The sequence below is a fragment of the Pyrgilauda ruficollis genome, unplaced genomic scaffold, assembly GCF_017590135.1.
Source record: "Pyrgilauda ruficollis isolate IOZ18807 unplaced genomic scaffold, ASM1759013v1 scaffold42, whole genome shotgun sequence".
NCBI lineage: Eukaryota > Metazoa > Chordata > Aves > Passeriformes > Passeridae > Pyrgilauda > Pyrgilauda ruficollis.
The window spans coordinates 2,361,256-2,375,056 of NW_024525712.1; the positions used below are offsets into that span (position 1 = coordinate 2,361,256).

Here is a 13,801-nt window from a genome sequence, read left to right on the forward strand (position 1 = left end):
AAAATGAGAGAACAGATGAAAATTCACAGCATGTCAGCTATTTGTTTTCTGAATTATGAGTACTCATTTTTGTCAGAAGATCTCAAGATTCTACTTCCTTCATCAGGGTTTTGTAAGGCAGATTCCAGCATCATGGAGTTCTGCCTTTACCGATTGTGTGTTGTGAAGCTGTTAGGCTTTCTTCTTTTTGTTTTTAAGTGCTCTATACTATTGTCAACTTTTTGAAATGCAAAGGTCGGACTTGGTGTTCTTATCTGCATTGTTTACCGTTATACTTTCAAGTGATTGCAGAAATAGGGGTTGATATGACACAATATGGTTTTTCAAGTGAGAAAGAACTTAGGTGACCCCTCATATCTCATCTCAGTTTAACATTAAATTTTGGACATAGTCAACTTCAGCTCTCAGCTTTGAGTTTTTTAGGGGGACAAATATTTTTTTTCCCACTTTCCTAGTTCTGTGTTCCTTTTGGAGTCTTACAGGAAGAATGAATCACACAATATGTGTCTTCCATTCCAGGGAAGACATGAAAGCACCCTCCCTCCTGCCTGTCTTCTCTTTTAGATGATATTTCTCTCATTTATGAGAGTCTGGAGCTGGTCTCCTTGTCCTTGAGATGTTCCAGAATTGAAGGGAGCAGGGGGAGAGCAAGAGAATGTAACGTTAGGGAGCACATGGAAGATCTGAAGTGGTTTTGCACGCGTTTTTGACAAGAATATCTGTGTTGCATTTGTCATGTATTAATGTTGCATTTGGAATATGGCCTGCAGCTATTACTGGAATGATCATTTAATTTAGCTTGGTAAAGATTTACTTTCCCAAACCATTATGTTGCCATTATGTAGCAAAACATCAAAATACATTAGTCAAGTGATAATGTCAGCAGCAGATCTGCAGTAAACAAACAGCCAAGCCACCACCAATGGTTCTGGGAGAATTGAGCTGATGAATCCTCGTGTGCCCAGCCTTGTGTGTCTGTTTGGATGAGGGCTGGATGGGGTTTGCCCTGTGGCTGAGCAAAACCCGCCGTGGGCCCTGGGACAGGCAGGCCAGGCCAGGCTGCTGGGCTGGGGCCGCCCTCCTGCCCGGGTGGTGTCGGGCTGCTGTTGGATCTGAATGTTGGACAACTCTGTCCACTTGTTAAATTTGCTTTAAAATGGCTGTCAGACCCAAAAATCTTCATCTTGGGATGAAGATGGGTTGGAAATGGGCAGAATGTGATAGATTGCTTATTACCAAAGCATGATGGTATGGATGCTTTTCTGGAAATGGGCTCATGGCAGCCTGCTTTTGTCTTTTGATTTGTTGTTTATTTCAATGCATATTGGATTTCCACTTGAAGTAATCAGAAGGGACAGATTAGTGTGTGAATCAGAAGCTTCTGAGTGGGCAAAAGGATTATTATTGCTTGTATTTTAGAGGCACACACACTCTGAGGCTGTTATTGTTTACATCATAAAACTGATCTGTTTCCTAAGAAATACCAATTATGTATGTCAATAGCGCATACATTAAGAAATTATAAATAGGCAACTCTTTTTGGTGTAAAAAAAGCAGATTGAGCAGAGTAGCTTACCTTGAGGCTGTCACATAGTCAAAACTAAGCTAATTCTAAGCAGTATTTCTGTTGGCTTGTGATGGATGATTGCAGAATTAGATGTTTAGCTTTGACACTTTGGACTTTTTGTTGATGTACATTTTTCCCTTTTGAAGTTTTTAAAGCAAATATTGTATGTTCTAATTGCACAGAATTGAATTTATCTATGTGAACAATGCAAACCGATTATGATAATTAGAATTTAAAAATTAATATAGCTGGATTTTAATAATAATTTCGTTCTGACCCTAGAGGAAAGAATTTAATTTTTTTTTTTTTAATTTATCATAATCTGTAGAAAAACAAGCAAGCAAACCCATGCAGCAGCTTTCAGCACAGGGCTTGGGAAAGCTCAGAGGCTATTCTGTCACCTTTTCTAAAAATCAATGCAGTATAATGTTACGTGGTGTCTAGGCCTGCCTTTTGAAATGGAATAATTACACATTTAAAGAAAAAAAAAGTACTTTTTCTTAGCATAGTGGAAGAAGTAGATCTTGACTGGACATGAAGCCTTTATTTCAAGGCTAAATCTGTAGTATGTGCCAACTAGCTGGTAAAAAAGCACTCTGTGTTGATTGGTTTATTTAACTTTCTTCCAGCAAAATAGCAAATTGTGCTGTTGTCCTTCTACTGCATGAGAAGAGCCTGAAATAACAGAAGCTGTTATGACATCTCTCAAAGCCTGCCTTTGTCAAGGTCACAGTTCTATTTTTGCTGCATTTTGTGCAAACAGAGATAGGTACAGTAGGAATGTACATTTTATAACTAAGATGCTGAGTCCCCCAAAAGTGTAAAATGAAAATGCACCTCCCACACTTTGTTATGCAAAAACATAACATACATTGGCTGATTGTTAGCCTGGATCTGTGTGCTGCTCAGCTGGCTCATCGGCAGAGACAAAGCTCTAGAATTAACCTGTGCATGTTCTTTCTTGACTAGCAACCCAAAATTTTTGAGGAACACAGGTAAAAGATGGGAGTTCTGCCTTTAAACCACATATGTAATATTTATATTCTTAAATGTGTGGAAGCTTTATATAAGTGGGTTCTGCTGGCTCATTCAGTTCTACCAAATTTGTGTGTGGTTATGCTGAATATGTTGAGATTAAGAGCTCTTTCTCAAGTGTATTTGGAGCAACAGAGGGTGATAAAGATGAGGGTGTGCTTTGGAGCCAGAAGTTGATAGAGGTATAGTATGCTGAGCGTTATTAAACACGTGGGTAGTGTGTTTGAATCTGGGTGTGTGCTGATGGTTTGAGTGTGGGAGAACACTGGGAAGCAACTTCTGTGCTTGTTCTGCCCATCTGCATTCCTGGGCGTCAGTGAGCTCCTCCTGTGGGGAGGACAAAGTTCTGGATCCTGGGCTAGATGGACACTTTGTCTGAGCCTTATGGACATAAGGACTCCTGTTACATGGGATGTGCTGGGCAGGATGGCTGCTGGATGTCCTGCTTTTGACTGGGACAATGTTATTTTCTTCCTAGTAGCTGGTGCGTTGCTGTGCTTGGGATTTGGTATGAGAATAGTGTTGATAACACACTGACATGTTGGTTGTGGCTAGGTAATGCTTGCTGTAAGTCAGATGCATGCCAGTTTCCCATGCTCTGCCAGTGAGGAGGTGCACAAGAAGCTGTGAGGAAGCATGGCCAGGACAGCTGACCTGAGCTGGCTAAAGGGATATTCCATGCCATAGAGTGACATGGTCACTGTATAAACTGGGGGGAGTTACCTGGAAGGGGACTGATCTGCTCCTCAGTAAGCAGGTGATGAGAAATTGTGCTGTGCATCTCTTTTCTCTTGGGTTCTATTACTTGTTTTTCCTCTCCTTGTAATTTCAATTATTATTATCAGTAATAGCATATTTATTATTATGCTATCTATTTGCACTTATTAAATTGTGCTTATCTCAGCCCATGAGGTTCACCTTTTCTTTCTACTCCTCCCTTTCCCAGTGGGTGGTGGGTGCATGGTGGGAGCAGTGAGGGAGTGGTTGCCAGCTGCAGTTAGACCACGATGCTGTGTCATGTGGAGTGAAATTGTAAAGTGACAATGGATAAAAATGCTTTACCTGTAGGAAAAAAAAATCAACTGTTCAAACAAAATCCAACCACTTTACACTGAAGTGAGCAATGCTGTTGTGAATGTTGTGTTGGCTGTGCTAAACTTGTGGGGACAGTAAAAAAGAGGGGTACAGAGAGGAGATTGAAGTTTTCTGCATTAGCAGAAATGGTGTTTAAGGAGTCATTCTATGTAATGTTAGCAGCAGAAAGAGTAATAGGAAATGTATATCAAATTCCATCAGGATGTTTGGAGCCTAGAAGAAAGTTCATGTAATGGGAAGGAACCAAACCCTGTATATCTGTGTGTGTGTGTGTGTATACATATCTATATCTATGTAGATATATATATATATATGTTGAGATATATATATATATATATATCTCTGTATATATACACACACATATAGATAGAATGATGCTTTTTGGTTTTACATGTATACATGCAGGTGAAAATTCCTGATATGTATGTTGCTTAATGTTAGTTGTCAAAGCATGACTAGACAAAAAATAATGAATAGGACAATGTATTTTATTTGCTAATAAGAGATCAATTTGCCTTTTTTAAAAAAATAGAATTAAACAGATGTTCTCTTGATGAACATCTTCTGTAAAGAAGTACTTGGAGAGGCTGCTTACTTAGAATTTTCTATATATTGTAATATTTATGTGTATAGTTAAGGTACTTCATTTATAATATGCTAGAATATACTTCTAAAAAACATTGGGTAGTTTACTTGATACATTTATTTTTAAAGGAAAGATACAATTTTATGGGTAAAACATATTGCATACTGTTTTTAGTGTTCTGAGATGCTAAAAATTGCAAGGAATTGAAATATTATATTAAATACCTGTACAAGAAAAGCCCTTATGTATAACAGGCTATCCAGTATTGTTTGCTTAATTTTTTTCTTCTTTTTTTTTTTTTAACTTTTAATAGGGAGTTAAAAATATCACTGTGTTCTACTTTCTGGTACATGCTCTAGTGTCTCCCAGATATGTCTGAATTTGGTGCATCTGTTGATAGATAAAGTAAGGTTGTATTGACAAAGATCCTGGGAATTAGTCTCAGACATATTTTAAATTAATGTCTTTGTGTCTTTCTGTTAGGTAATACAGTATTCATTGCAGGTCAGTTTGTCTAAAAGTTACTTGTAGTAATAACCATGTTGTGACTTGCTTGTAGCTGTTCATGTTCAGTGTGAAATACTTTCATCTTTCTGCTCACAAGAACATTATACAGTGAGAAGCAAGTATAGAGCAACATTGGCTTTTAAGACCAATTGCTTTTCTACTGGTGGAGAAACTTGGGTAAAACTGTTGCATTTGTTTGAAGCTTGTGATTAGCTTTATAGTTGGGTAAAACTTGATGTGGTTGAGCTCTGCAAAACTTCACTCAATTTTCTGATCTAAGGGTTGGTGAGTGAATCATTGAAGAGAGTAAGAAACATGTAGTAAGAGTGCTCTAGAAAGTTCTCAAAACATTTTCAGATCTTATCTGATTTTTTTTAACAAAAGATGGATTTACATGAGAATTAGGATGACCAGCAAGTTGCACGACAAACCTGCAGAAGAAACAATAGGAATGATGCAAGCTGTCCTAAGTCTTTTTAAGTTTCTTTAGGGGAGAACATATTGCCGTACTTTGCCTGGTGAAATGACATTTCTCATGAACAAGGGATGTGATGTGGCATGACTAATGTGCAGAGATGCAGTTGGAAGTTGAAAAGCATTGTATGGGTTGCAAGTTCCTATGTTTTACTCATCAATTAAAAATTTTCAGTCTTCCAGTCTGTGTGTAACTTGGAACTGTGGCTGACATAGCTGGAAGATGGTTATGATTCGTAGTTGTGTTTGAGTGCAACAGCAGCAAATTTCACTGCTCTGTCAGAAGACAGCTTTTGTTTCAGACTGAAATTTGGAATCAAATCAAGAAACTTAAGGAGTTTTGTTTTTCTTTCTTCCATTTCTGTACGTAACTTCAGTGTGGGTATTAACTGAATGTTGTGAGAAACCCCTACCATGTTGGTCATGATGACTGTTGTTTATTTCATAGAATTGTGGATTAGTTTGAATTGAATTTTAAAGGATATCTAGTCCACCCTGCAAAGAACATCTGCAACTAGATCAGGTTGTTCAGAGCGCTATTCAACCTGACCATGAATGTTTCCAGGGATGAGGCATCTGTCACCTCTCTGGGCAGCCTGTGCCAGTGTATTCTTCCTATAAGCACCTTTGTACCACTTCGTCTCCCAGTATAATACTGTTTCTGGATTATGAGTGTTAATGAAAATACAAAATAAACTATTGCTAAAACAGACCCTCTAATTTTTTTTTGTCACCAAAACACATGTAATTTAATGGTATATAAGGTAATCTGTAATTTCAAAGTTGGATGCTTTAAAATATACACTGGTTTATATATAGCACATTTTTCAGTTCAAGGTTAAACTGCAAATGTCAGATTGAAGAATAATTTCTAAGACCTTAGATTTTCTTAACAAATTTTTGCAAAATATTTATCTGGAAAAGAAAGTCATATTGCAAAATTGTCTTGCAGTGTCTCTCACTAGTTCACCTACATTCAGTCCTGGCTGTGATTTTCAGTTTGTTGAATGAATATTTTCATTCTAATTGGGTTTTGGATGCATTATGCAGTCTGCAGCAGGGATTGCACATCAGTCTTGTGAACATGAAATAAAGATGGTACAGTTCCTACATTAAACTCCTAAAGGATTAGTTAAGTTCCTGCTGGCATTCACTGTCCATTTGGACTTCAAAGAATATCTGGCAGATTATGTGAGGTGTATTGGCAAATCAGTTCTCACTAGTGTGTTGTTGTGAAAATGGTATGTAAAACTAGTTTTCGGTATGTAATAACACTTTCATAGTTCATCTAGTTATAATGTTGGAACACTTTTATAGTTTGTGTATGTGTTTTTTCTTACCTTTGCTCGAATCAGCTTAATAGTGGACAAAAGGTGTCCTGTTCCTTTTACACTCAGCTATGTTTTAATATGTGTATTTGAAAATTACTTGCCTTTTTCAGTTCCTTTGAAAACAGCAGCAATACAATTGGTGGTACTGAATTTTGAATACATAGCAGTACATGCAATGGAAAGTATTTGATGTATCATTTTCCAAACTTCTGTGCTCATAAAGACAAAAATTAGCTCTGAACTACAAAAAAAAAAAAAAGAGAAAAAAAATCAACCTTAGCAGATTAATTTTCTCTTTATAGGACTTGCAGTTTTTACAGTGGTGTTTACAATTGTAAATTCTAGGCTTTATTTATGTGAACAAGTATTCTGGCTACTGACAGTAGAATTTATATGGTTGAACTGCACACTTTCAAATAAAAAAGTATGTGTTTGCATAGAATAAACATTGCAAAAAAACCCTCAGGCAGAATAAAAGTGTAATTACAGATTCCTGTTATGTAATATTTTGTAGAAATAATTGGAGATTAAACTCTATTGAAATGGTACTTTATTCATTGGAGAAATGCTTATGATTTTTAATTGAATTTTTTTTCCCATTTTCTTTCCAGGTATTGCTTTGTTTTTGCTTTAGGATACCTCACTGTGTGCCAAATTACTAGGGTCTATATCTTTGATTATGGACAGTATTCTGCTGATTTTTCTGGGTAAGGAGAAAAATAATCTTCCTATCTTTTCCTGCTAAGTGGTACTGTATCTGTTGTTGTTGGGGATTTTTTATTGGTTGCCCAATATTAATTGTGTCAACCTTTAAAACTTTGGGAGAAAGCTGAGCATGTATGTGCATATTGGCACACATGCAAATATATGAGTAACTGTGCTTTAATCATACAAACTGAGAATTTTTGTGAACAATTGTTCTTGTTAGAACCACCAATGTGTTATCTATTGCCTCTTGTTCCTGAGTGGCATAAAGGATTTGGTGGCTATGGGAATTTTTTCTCTTTGATTTTTCCATTAAAGTGTCTGCTACCATCCTTGAGACATGATGAACCTTGAAGTGTGTCTGGTGTACTTGGTTGCCTGGCACAGTCTAATACCACTTTTTGAGGAAAATCTGAACGTTTTATGGAATTTAACTTTTAGTTTCTTTCTTTTTTTCTTTTTATGTTAGATGTTCCAGAAGGAGAAAGCTAAGGAGACAGGCCCCTGGGTGTTGAGGTAGTCACAGAGAGCTTGGAAACAGAAAGGTTTTGTCTCTGTGTGCCCTCATTATCTCATGAACTTATACCTATATTCGACTTGAACTGTATAGGAGCAAAACAGAATTAAATGGGCAAAAAAAAACCCCCAAAACCCACCATATTGGTAATTCTTCTTTCTGTGCAGACACAGAGAAGTGAAGTACAGCATTTCTTAAAAACAAGTTTGTTGCTGTGATAGTGCTTTTGTTAATTTAAAGGAGAGTGTGTATTCTGGACGGGAAAAAAAAGAGATGAGGAGTATTTGCTAGTCTGCTTGAAATAACGCATTAAGTTCTTTCCAGGGATGCTGTGAGTGGCAGTGGTCTCTGTAGTTTAGCATAACCTTTGATGGAATTGTACTTGTTAGCCTTGTTACTTCTCAGTCTTTATTGGTAACAGGCCTGTAGTCCAGAAAATTAACTTGTAGGCTGAAGCCAAAAGCTTTTATGGTTGAGTTCATCTTTTCTGTCATCTTTATCTTCTTACCTTCTAAAACATCTTTCTACATTTGTCTTACATCCAAGTGTCTGCCTTCAAGCCAGATATCCAAGTTCCAATTGTAGTTAGCAGAGATGTGATCGGTGTGGACAGTGGAGGCTGGAGGGCGTTTCAGCTGACCCACCACTAAGTGTGTACCTGAGCGTGAACTGGGTCACTTGTCAGATGCCCCTGACTCTGGAATCCATCTCCACTGGCTGTAATGAGAGCTTGCAGCACAGTCATGTGCATAAAAACACTGGATTTACTGATGTTGAACTTAATTTCACCACTACTAGTGAAACTGTAATCCAGATGCTGTCCCTTCCAGTTCACTGTAGGGCCAGAGTGTACAAGCCTGGCAGTGATCAAAGTTCTGAACTGACTGTGCAATTGCACTTCGTCGTTCTCATTCTCAAAACAATTGGTAGAGCTTTAGCACGCCATTGCTCAGATGGGACTGTACTGCTTTCAGACGTGGCTCTGATGGTTTGGTGGTAGCTCAGAGATTTCTGTTAGGTCTAAACACATCCGAATATTCCCACATCCCATCCCTGGAGAAGTTTAAGGCCAGATTGGATGAAGCAACCTGATCTAATTGAAGGTGTCTGCTCAGGGCAGGGATGATGGAGGTAGATGATTTTCAAGGTCCCTTCCAACCCAAACCATTCTATGATTTATGAGCTCTGTGCTCTGGACAGAACTGTTCTGAAGCCTAGATCCAACTCTCTGTATGTTTGAGATGGTAGATTTAAACCACTCTTTCATGTACCAGTTTGGGAGCTTGATGTATGCATATCACATTAAATCTTTGGCATACACTGGATGTGCTCCCTTGATGCAAGACAGAGATTACTTCCAAAACAGGAGAGAAAGAAAACTTTCTCTGGTTCTGGGAGAACAGAGTAAGCTCAAAAAAACCATAAAGTTGTCTAACTAGCTGCTGAGCTTTAGTATGAGCAAGTTCTTCTAAAGATGTTAGCATGAATTTGTATAGTGGTTAGCCCCAAAAGAGCTTTAATGTGTGTTTACTTAGATATTTCTCCTAGCATGCAGTGCTTGCCTGAGGTGGCCAAGCTGAGAAAATCTGCTCAAAATGTGAAGAAAGGTCTCAGTGCACTGACAGTGGAGGAAGATGGGGACACCTCATGCTAGAGATGCAATTGCTTGTGCAGAGCTCTGTGGTCCTGGCTGCAGTACTAACAGATCCCAGCTGCCTCCTTTGCCTTTCTGCCAGCACCTAAAAGGGATTGTTAAAATCCTGCTTCACAGCCTCACTGTGCCAGGAAAGACTCTTCCTCTTTTAGTGTCTAGATTTTTGCTTTTCGGCCAAATATTTGATGATACTGGAATAGCCGCTTCAGGAGAAAAAAAAAAAAAAGAATACCAGGGTCTGCTATGATAACAATGACAGATTTATCAGCTGGAATTAATGTAAGGGCTGACTGAGTTCCTCCTGGACTCCATCCTTCCACCAGGCAGGACCCATGCTGTCACATGTCTGCTTATAGAAGCAAAACCCATTATGTTTAGAGTCAGTTGGGGATTTCTGCCAGCACCAGGCAGGCCTACAGATTAAATGCTAGAAAAAGGTATGAGGGATTTACCAGACTATCTGTTCCTGTTTAGTCTTCTTCCTTTATGACCCTCATGTGTCACTCTAGTCTTGATATCAGGATTTTGGGGCACTGGTAGTACCACAGAATTTTTTTCCCCTGATTGTATTTTGAGGACTGGAAATAACTGTGTGCTTTGAAACCATTTTAGTCATTCCCTAAAAGGAAAATCAATTTGATGGACTGAACCATATGGCAAAATACTGGTGTAGCCCTATTAAGGAAGGAGGATTTGATGGCTTTTGGATTTGTGTTTCTGTGCCAATTTAATATATTATAAAAATGCCAAGTGCACTCAAGATGTGAACAAAACTAAGTGTCCATTGTACAGCATTATTATTTTATTGTGAGGGGTTTTTGGTTTTTGTTGCTTGTTTTTGGTTTGGTTTTTTTTTGTCTCCAGCTCAGATACTTCTAGGTAAATTCAACCCCTGATGTGTTTTTTGAGATCTGTTTTCCAAATTAAATTTCTAAATTGTAGTAGTTTACTTTATGCATTCCCCATTGCTTCCCTACCCCAGGGAGGTGGTTCATAATGTTGAGATTCACATCAGGCAAAAGCTCTTAGATACTATGAAAATGGTACAATTTCCTGGTACAAAACTGACTTGGCTAGCCAGGGCAGAATATTTCTTGGACAGCTGAAGATTCACTCAAGTGTTCTAAATTCAGAACAAAGTGAACTCTGTTTGAGCCAGCATAATTTTGCTGGGTTTTTGTTTTGCTAGGTATGTTTACTTGGAGCAAATTATAACTCTTGATGGAAAAATCAAAGATAGAATCAGGTGTTAGTAGAAACCATGGAAGTGGTCTGCATAGCTAAATAACTTATTTTAATTTTCAAAAAGTTTAATATTCAACTTTGTTATAATTTTCTTGTCCTTTGCTTACTGCTGCTGTATCTTTTAATGAATATAATTGCTTTGTCCTTTCTTCTTTACTCTTTTCCCTGTAAAAAAAATAAACTATGTTAGTAAAAAATAGATAAGAAACACTTCAGCTGTATTTGTGGAACCTAATGCAGCAATAAAAAACAGGCGTTATCAAATACTGCATTTAAGGCTTGAATTCTTCTCATTGCATTGAAAACTCTGCAATGGTTTGAGTGAATAAACTAAACACTTTGTTCTTGCATTGAAGATGTTCTAGCTTAGAGTAGTTAACCTGGACTCCTAATATAAACTTCCCCTGGTATTTATAAGTGAACGAAAATCCTGAATTTGTATCTGAATTGTTCTTCTTCCCTTTTTTTTTTCTTGACAGTCCAATGATGATAATTACACAGAAGATCACTAGTTTGGCATTTGAGATTCATGATGGTAAGATTTCTTTACTGTGTTTAATTTTCCATACAAAATAAATTTTACCAAAGTTCATTGTGAGTCAGTGAATTACTTTGGACCAATTTTGTGTTTCAAGGCCAAATAAATTTCTGTGTCTCAGTTGTTTCACTGATGCTTATTAATGAAAGGCCTGAGAAATGTTGCTTGGACTCTACAGAAGCTCTAAAAATGCTGACACTGTGCAGAAGATATGACTTATCAGAAGACCAGTGACACTTCTGCAGTCAGTGTCTAAAGAGCAATGATATTCTTTTGGGCTGGGGTATTGACTGTGAGAGTTAACTAAAGAACTTCCAGATTCAGAGACCTCCGTTGCTGACAGATGGATAGAAAAAGCACATGTCATTTCAGTTGTTGAGCACCTTTTGTTTTAAAATGCTAATTCTTGAGCACTTCCCTTGTTTGTGCCATATATGCTGATTTTTATAAAACCTTTGTGTGTTTCATTTTGTTTAGTATCATAATTACACTCACAGTTAACAGATTGCTGTAGAGATTATCTAATTATGTTTATGTCTTCTGTCAGACATATCTATCAGATAAGTAGGCCCTGGTTGTGACAATGAATCCTAATGTTGGCTTTTATGGGTAGGATACTGGGTTTTTAGTTACCTCAAAATTCAAAGGAGTAATTTTCATTTTCAAGTTTGAAAATGTCATCTCATAAATCCGTCCAATTAGCTTGAATCACTTTGGAGCTACAGATGTCAGCTGAAGATTTGGGAGTGTAGACACCTGGATGAAGCCACCTGCTGTTCTGATATTGTTTATTAACATCGTGCATGAAGTTCAATGTGTTTCTGTCTCAAATGCACCCTGGCTTTAGTGCTCTTGGTGTTTAGTTTTTTTTCTCTTCCTGTTAAGTGGCACTGTCTAGAGAAGCCTGTGGGCAAAAACTTTCAGGAATATGAAAAGTTGGGAAAAGACCTTTATAAAGTATCTTTGTATGAATGAAACTAAATAATGCTGGGCTTATTTAGTTGGTCAAAGACATTGATGTTCACCTTCCAGAGAAAATATATTCAGAAGTAGTAATTTTGCAATCTATAATCAGCTGAAGTACAGAGAACACAAGTTAGTGGAAGCAGGTTATTATAAGGAAGTAATAGTTCTAGTATCAAGCATGAATGCTTCCTCTTACTATTATTTTGGTAGGGGAAAGAGCTATTCTGAATTTGCTGACATCATGCACAAATAGTGGAGTGGTGGTGTGGAACAAGCATGTGAGTGTTCCTGGCAATCTTGAGACACATGTTTCATTTAGTCAGCTCTATTCTTAACTTTCATCATGAACTAGACTAGATTTTTTTCCTACTTAAATTAATTCAGATAATTTGTATTTTCTTCTGGATTTCTTTATGCACTGATTTTTTAGTGTAAGTCTTGACATTTTGTTGCTCATTGACCTCTAAATTCTTTGTCAGCCTTTGAGTAGTAACTAGCAGTATATTGGAAAAATTTCTCTGGTTGTGTCTGCAGTTTAGCAGATTCCTTGAGTTGGATGATCACAGTTGCAGTTGTGAACATGACTTTCAAAAGTTGATGTGACCAGTGTGAGTTCAGAAGCAGCTGATAGTCTGGTGTCATGAGATGATGAGAAAATATGTGCAGGGGAGACTAAAACTGCATTAAAGCAAAATTTTTAAATCTTAGACAACCTAAAAGGGATCCTTCATGAAAAATTAATGAAACAGGCCCTGCTGTCAGTGGGCTTTTGTTCACTGTACAAAAGTACATGCTTCCACTGGAAATTACTTAGAGATATAGGGACAGGAGAGGAGATAATGTTACAAATAATTTTAAGTGATTAATGGCACTCTGAGCCTCTAGTCACATCAGCTTGGCTATATTCAACACCAGTTACTTTATTTTCTTCCCTTATTTTTTACCAGTACATTCAAGGAGTGTAATGAAAATAAACAGCCAGAAAAAAATGTTGCTGTGTTGGAAGTTGCTGGTAAACTTCAAGATTCCAGTGGTAGCTAGGTTGGTTTTTGGTAAAGGCCAGTCTTCTGGACTTGATCTTTCCATGGCAGCCAGTTTGTTGTCTTCAGCTGGTTTCATTTGAAGGTCCTGGAGTGAAATGAGTGTAGCCACAAAGACCACTCACTTGTACTGCATATTCAAGTGTCTGTCTAGCTAAGTGGATATGCTTGATTCCAAGCTGAAAACTAAGTACCCCTATAACTGTTATACCCTTTGCTCTTACTGTGAGGAATTTTTTAAGCAGGGAAATAAAATGCAAATTGCATGCAATTTGGATTTGATGATCCTTGGGGGTCCCTTCCATTTCAGCCTATTCTGTGGTACTGTACTTCAAGTTTGCTGTATAATACAAACATTCCAGAAGTTTGCATGGATCACATACTTACACCTGAAGAGATTTGGAGTATGCCTTTCATGTATTCTGATTTACGTTTTGAACTTCAACCTTTGATAGTTCTTACCTTGCAGTTCCTTGTCACTCAAATGAGCAATGCCAAAAATGAGTAGTCAGTGTGTTAACATTTGCTTTGCATTTTTTGC

At 37.5% G+C, this 13,801-nt stretch overlaps 1 protein-coding gene across 1 annotated transcript in view; it reads left to right on the forward strand.

The window, feature by feature from the left end:
• The window catches only part of MBOAT2 (membrane bound O-acyltransferase domain containing 2), an 87,350-nt gene that overhangs the window by 50,807 nt on the left and 22,742 nt on the right, over positions 1 to 13,801 (forward strand). Inside the window, exons 4-5 of the mRNA XM_041477923.1 lie at positions 7,207 to 7,302; positions 11,196 to 11,251. Coding sequence (XP_041333857.1) covers positions 7,207 to 7,302; positions 11,196 to 11,251 — 152 coding nt within the window. The remainder of the gene's footprint in view (positions 1 to 7,206; positions 7,303 to 11,195; positions 11,252 to 13,801) is intronic.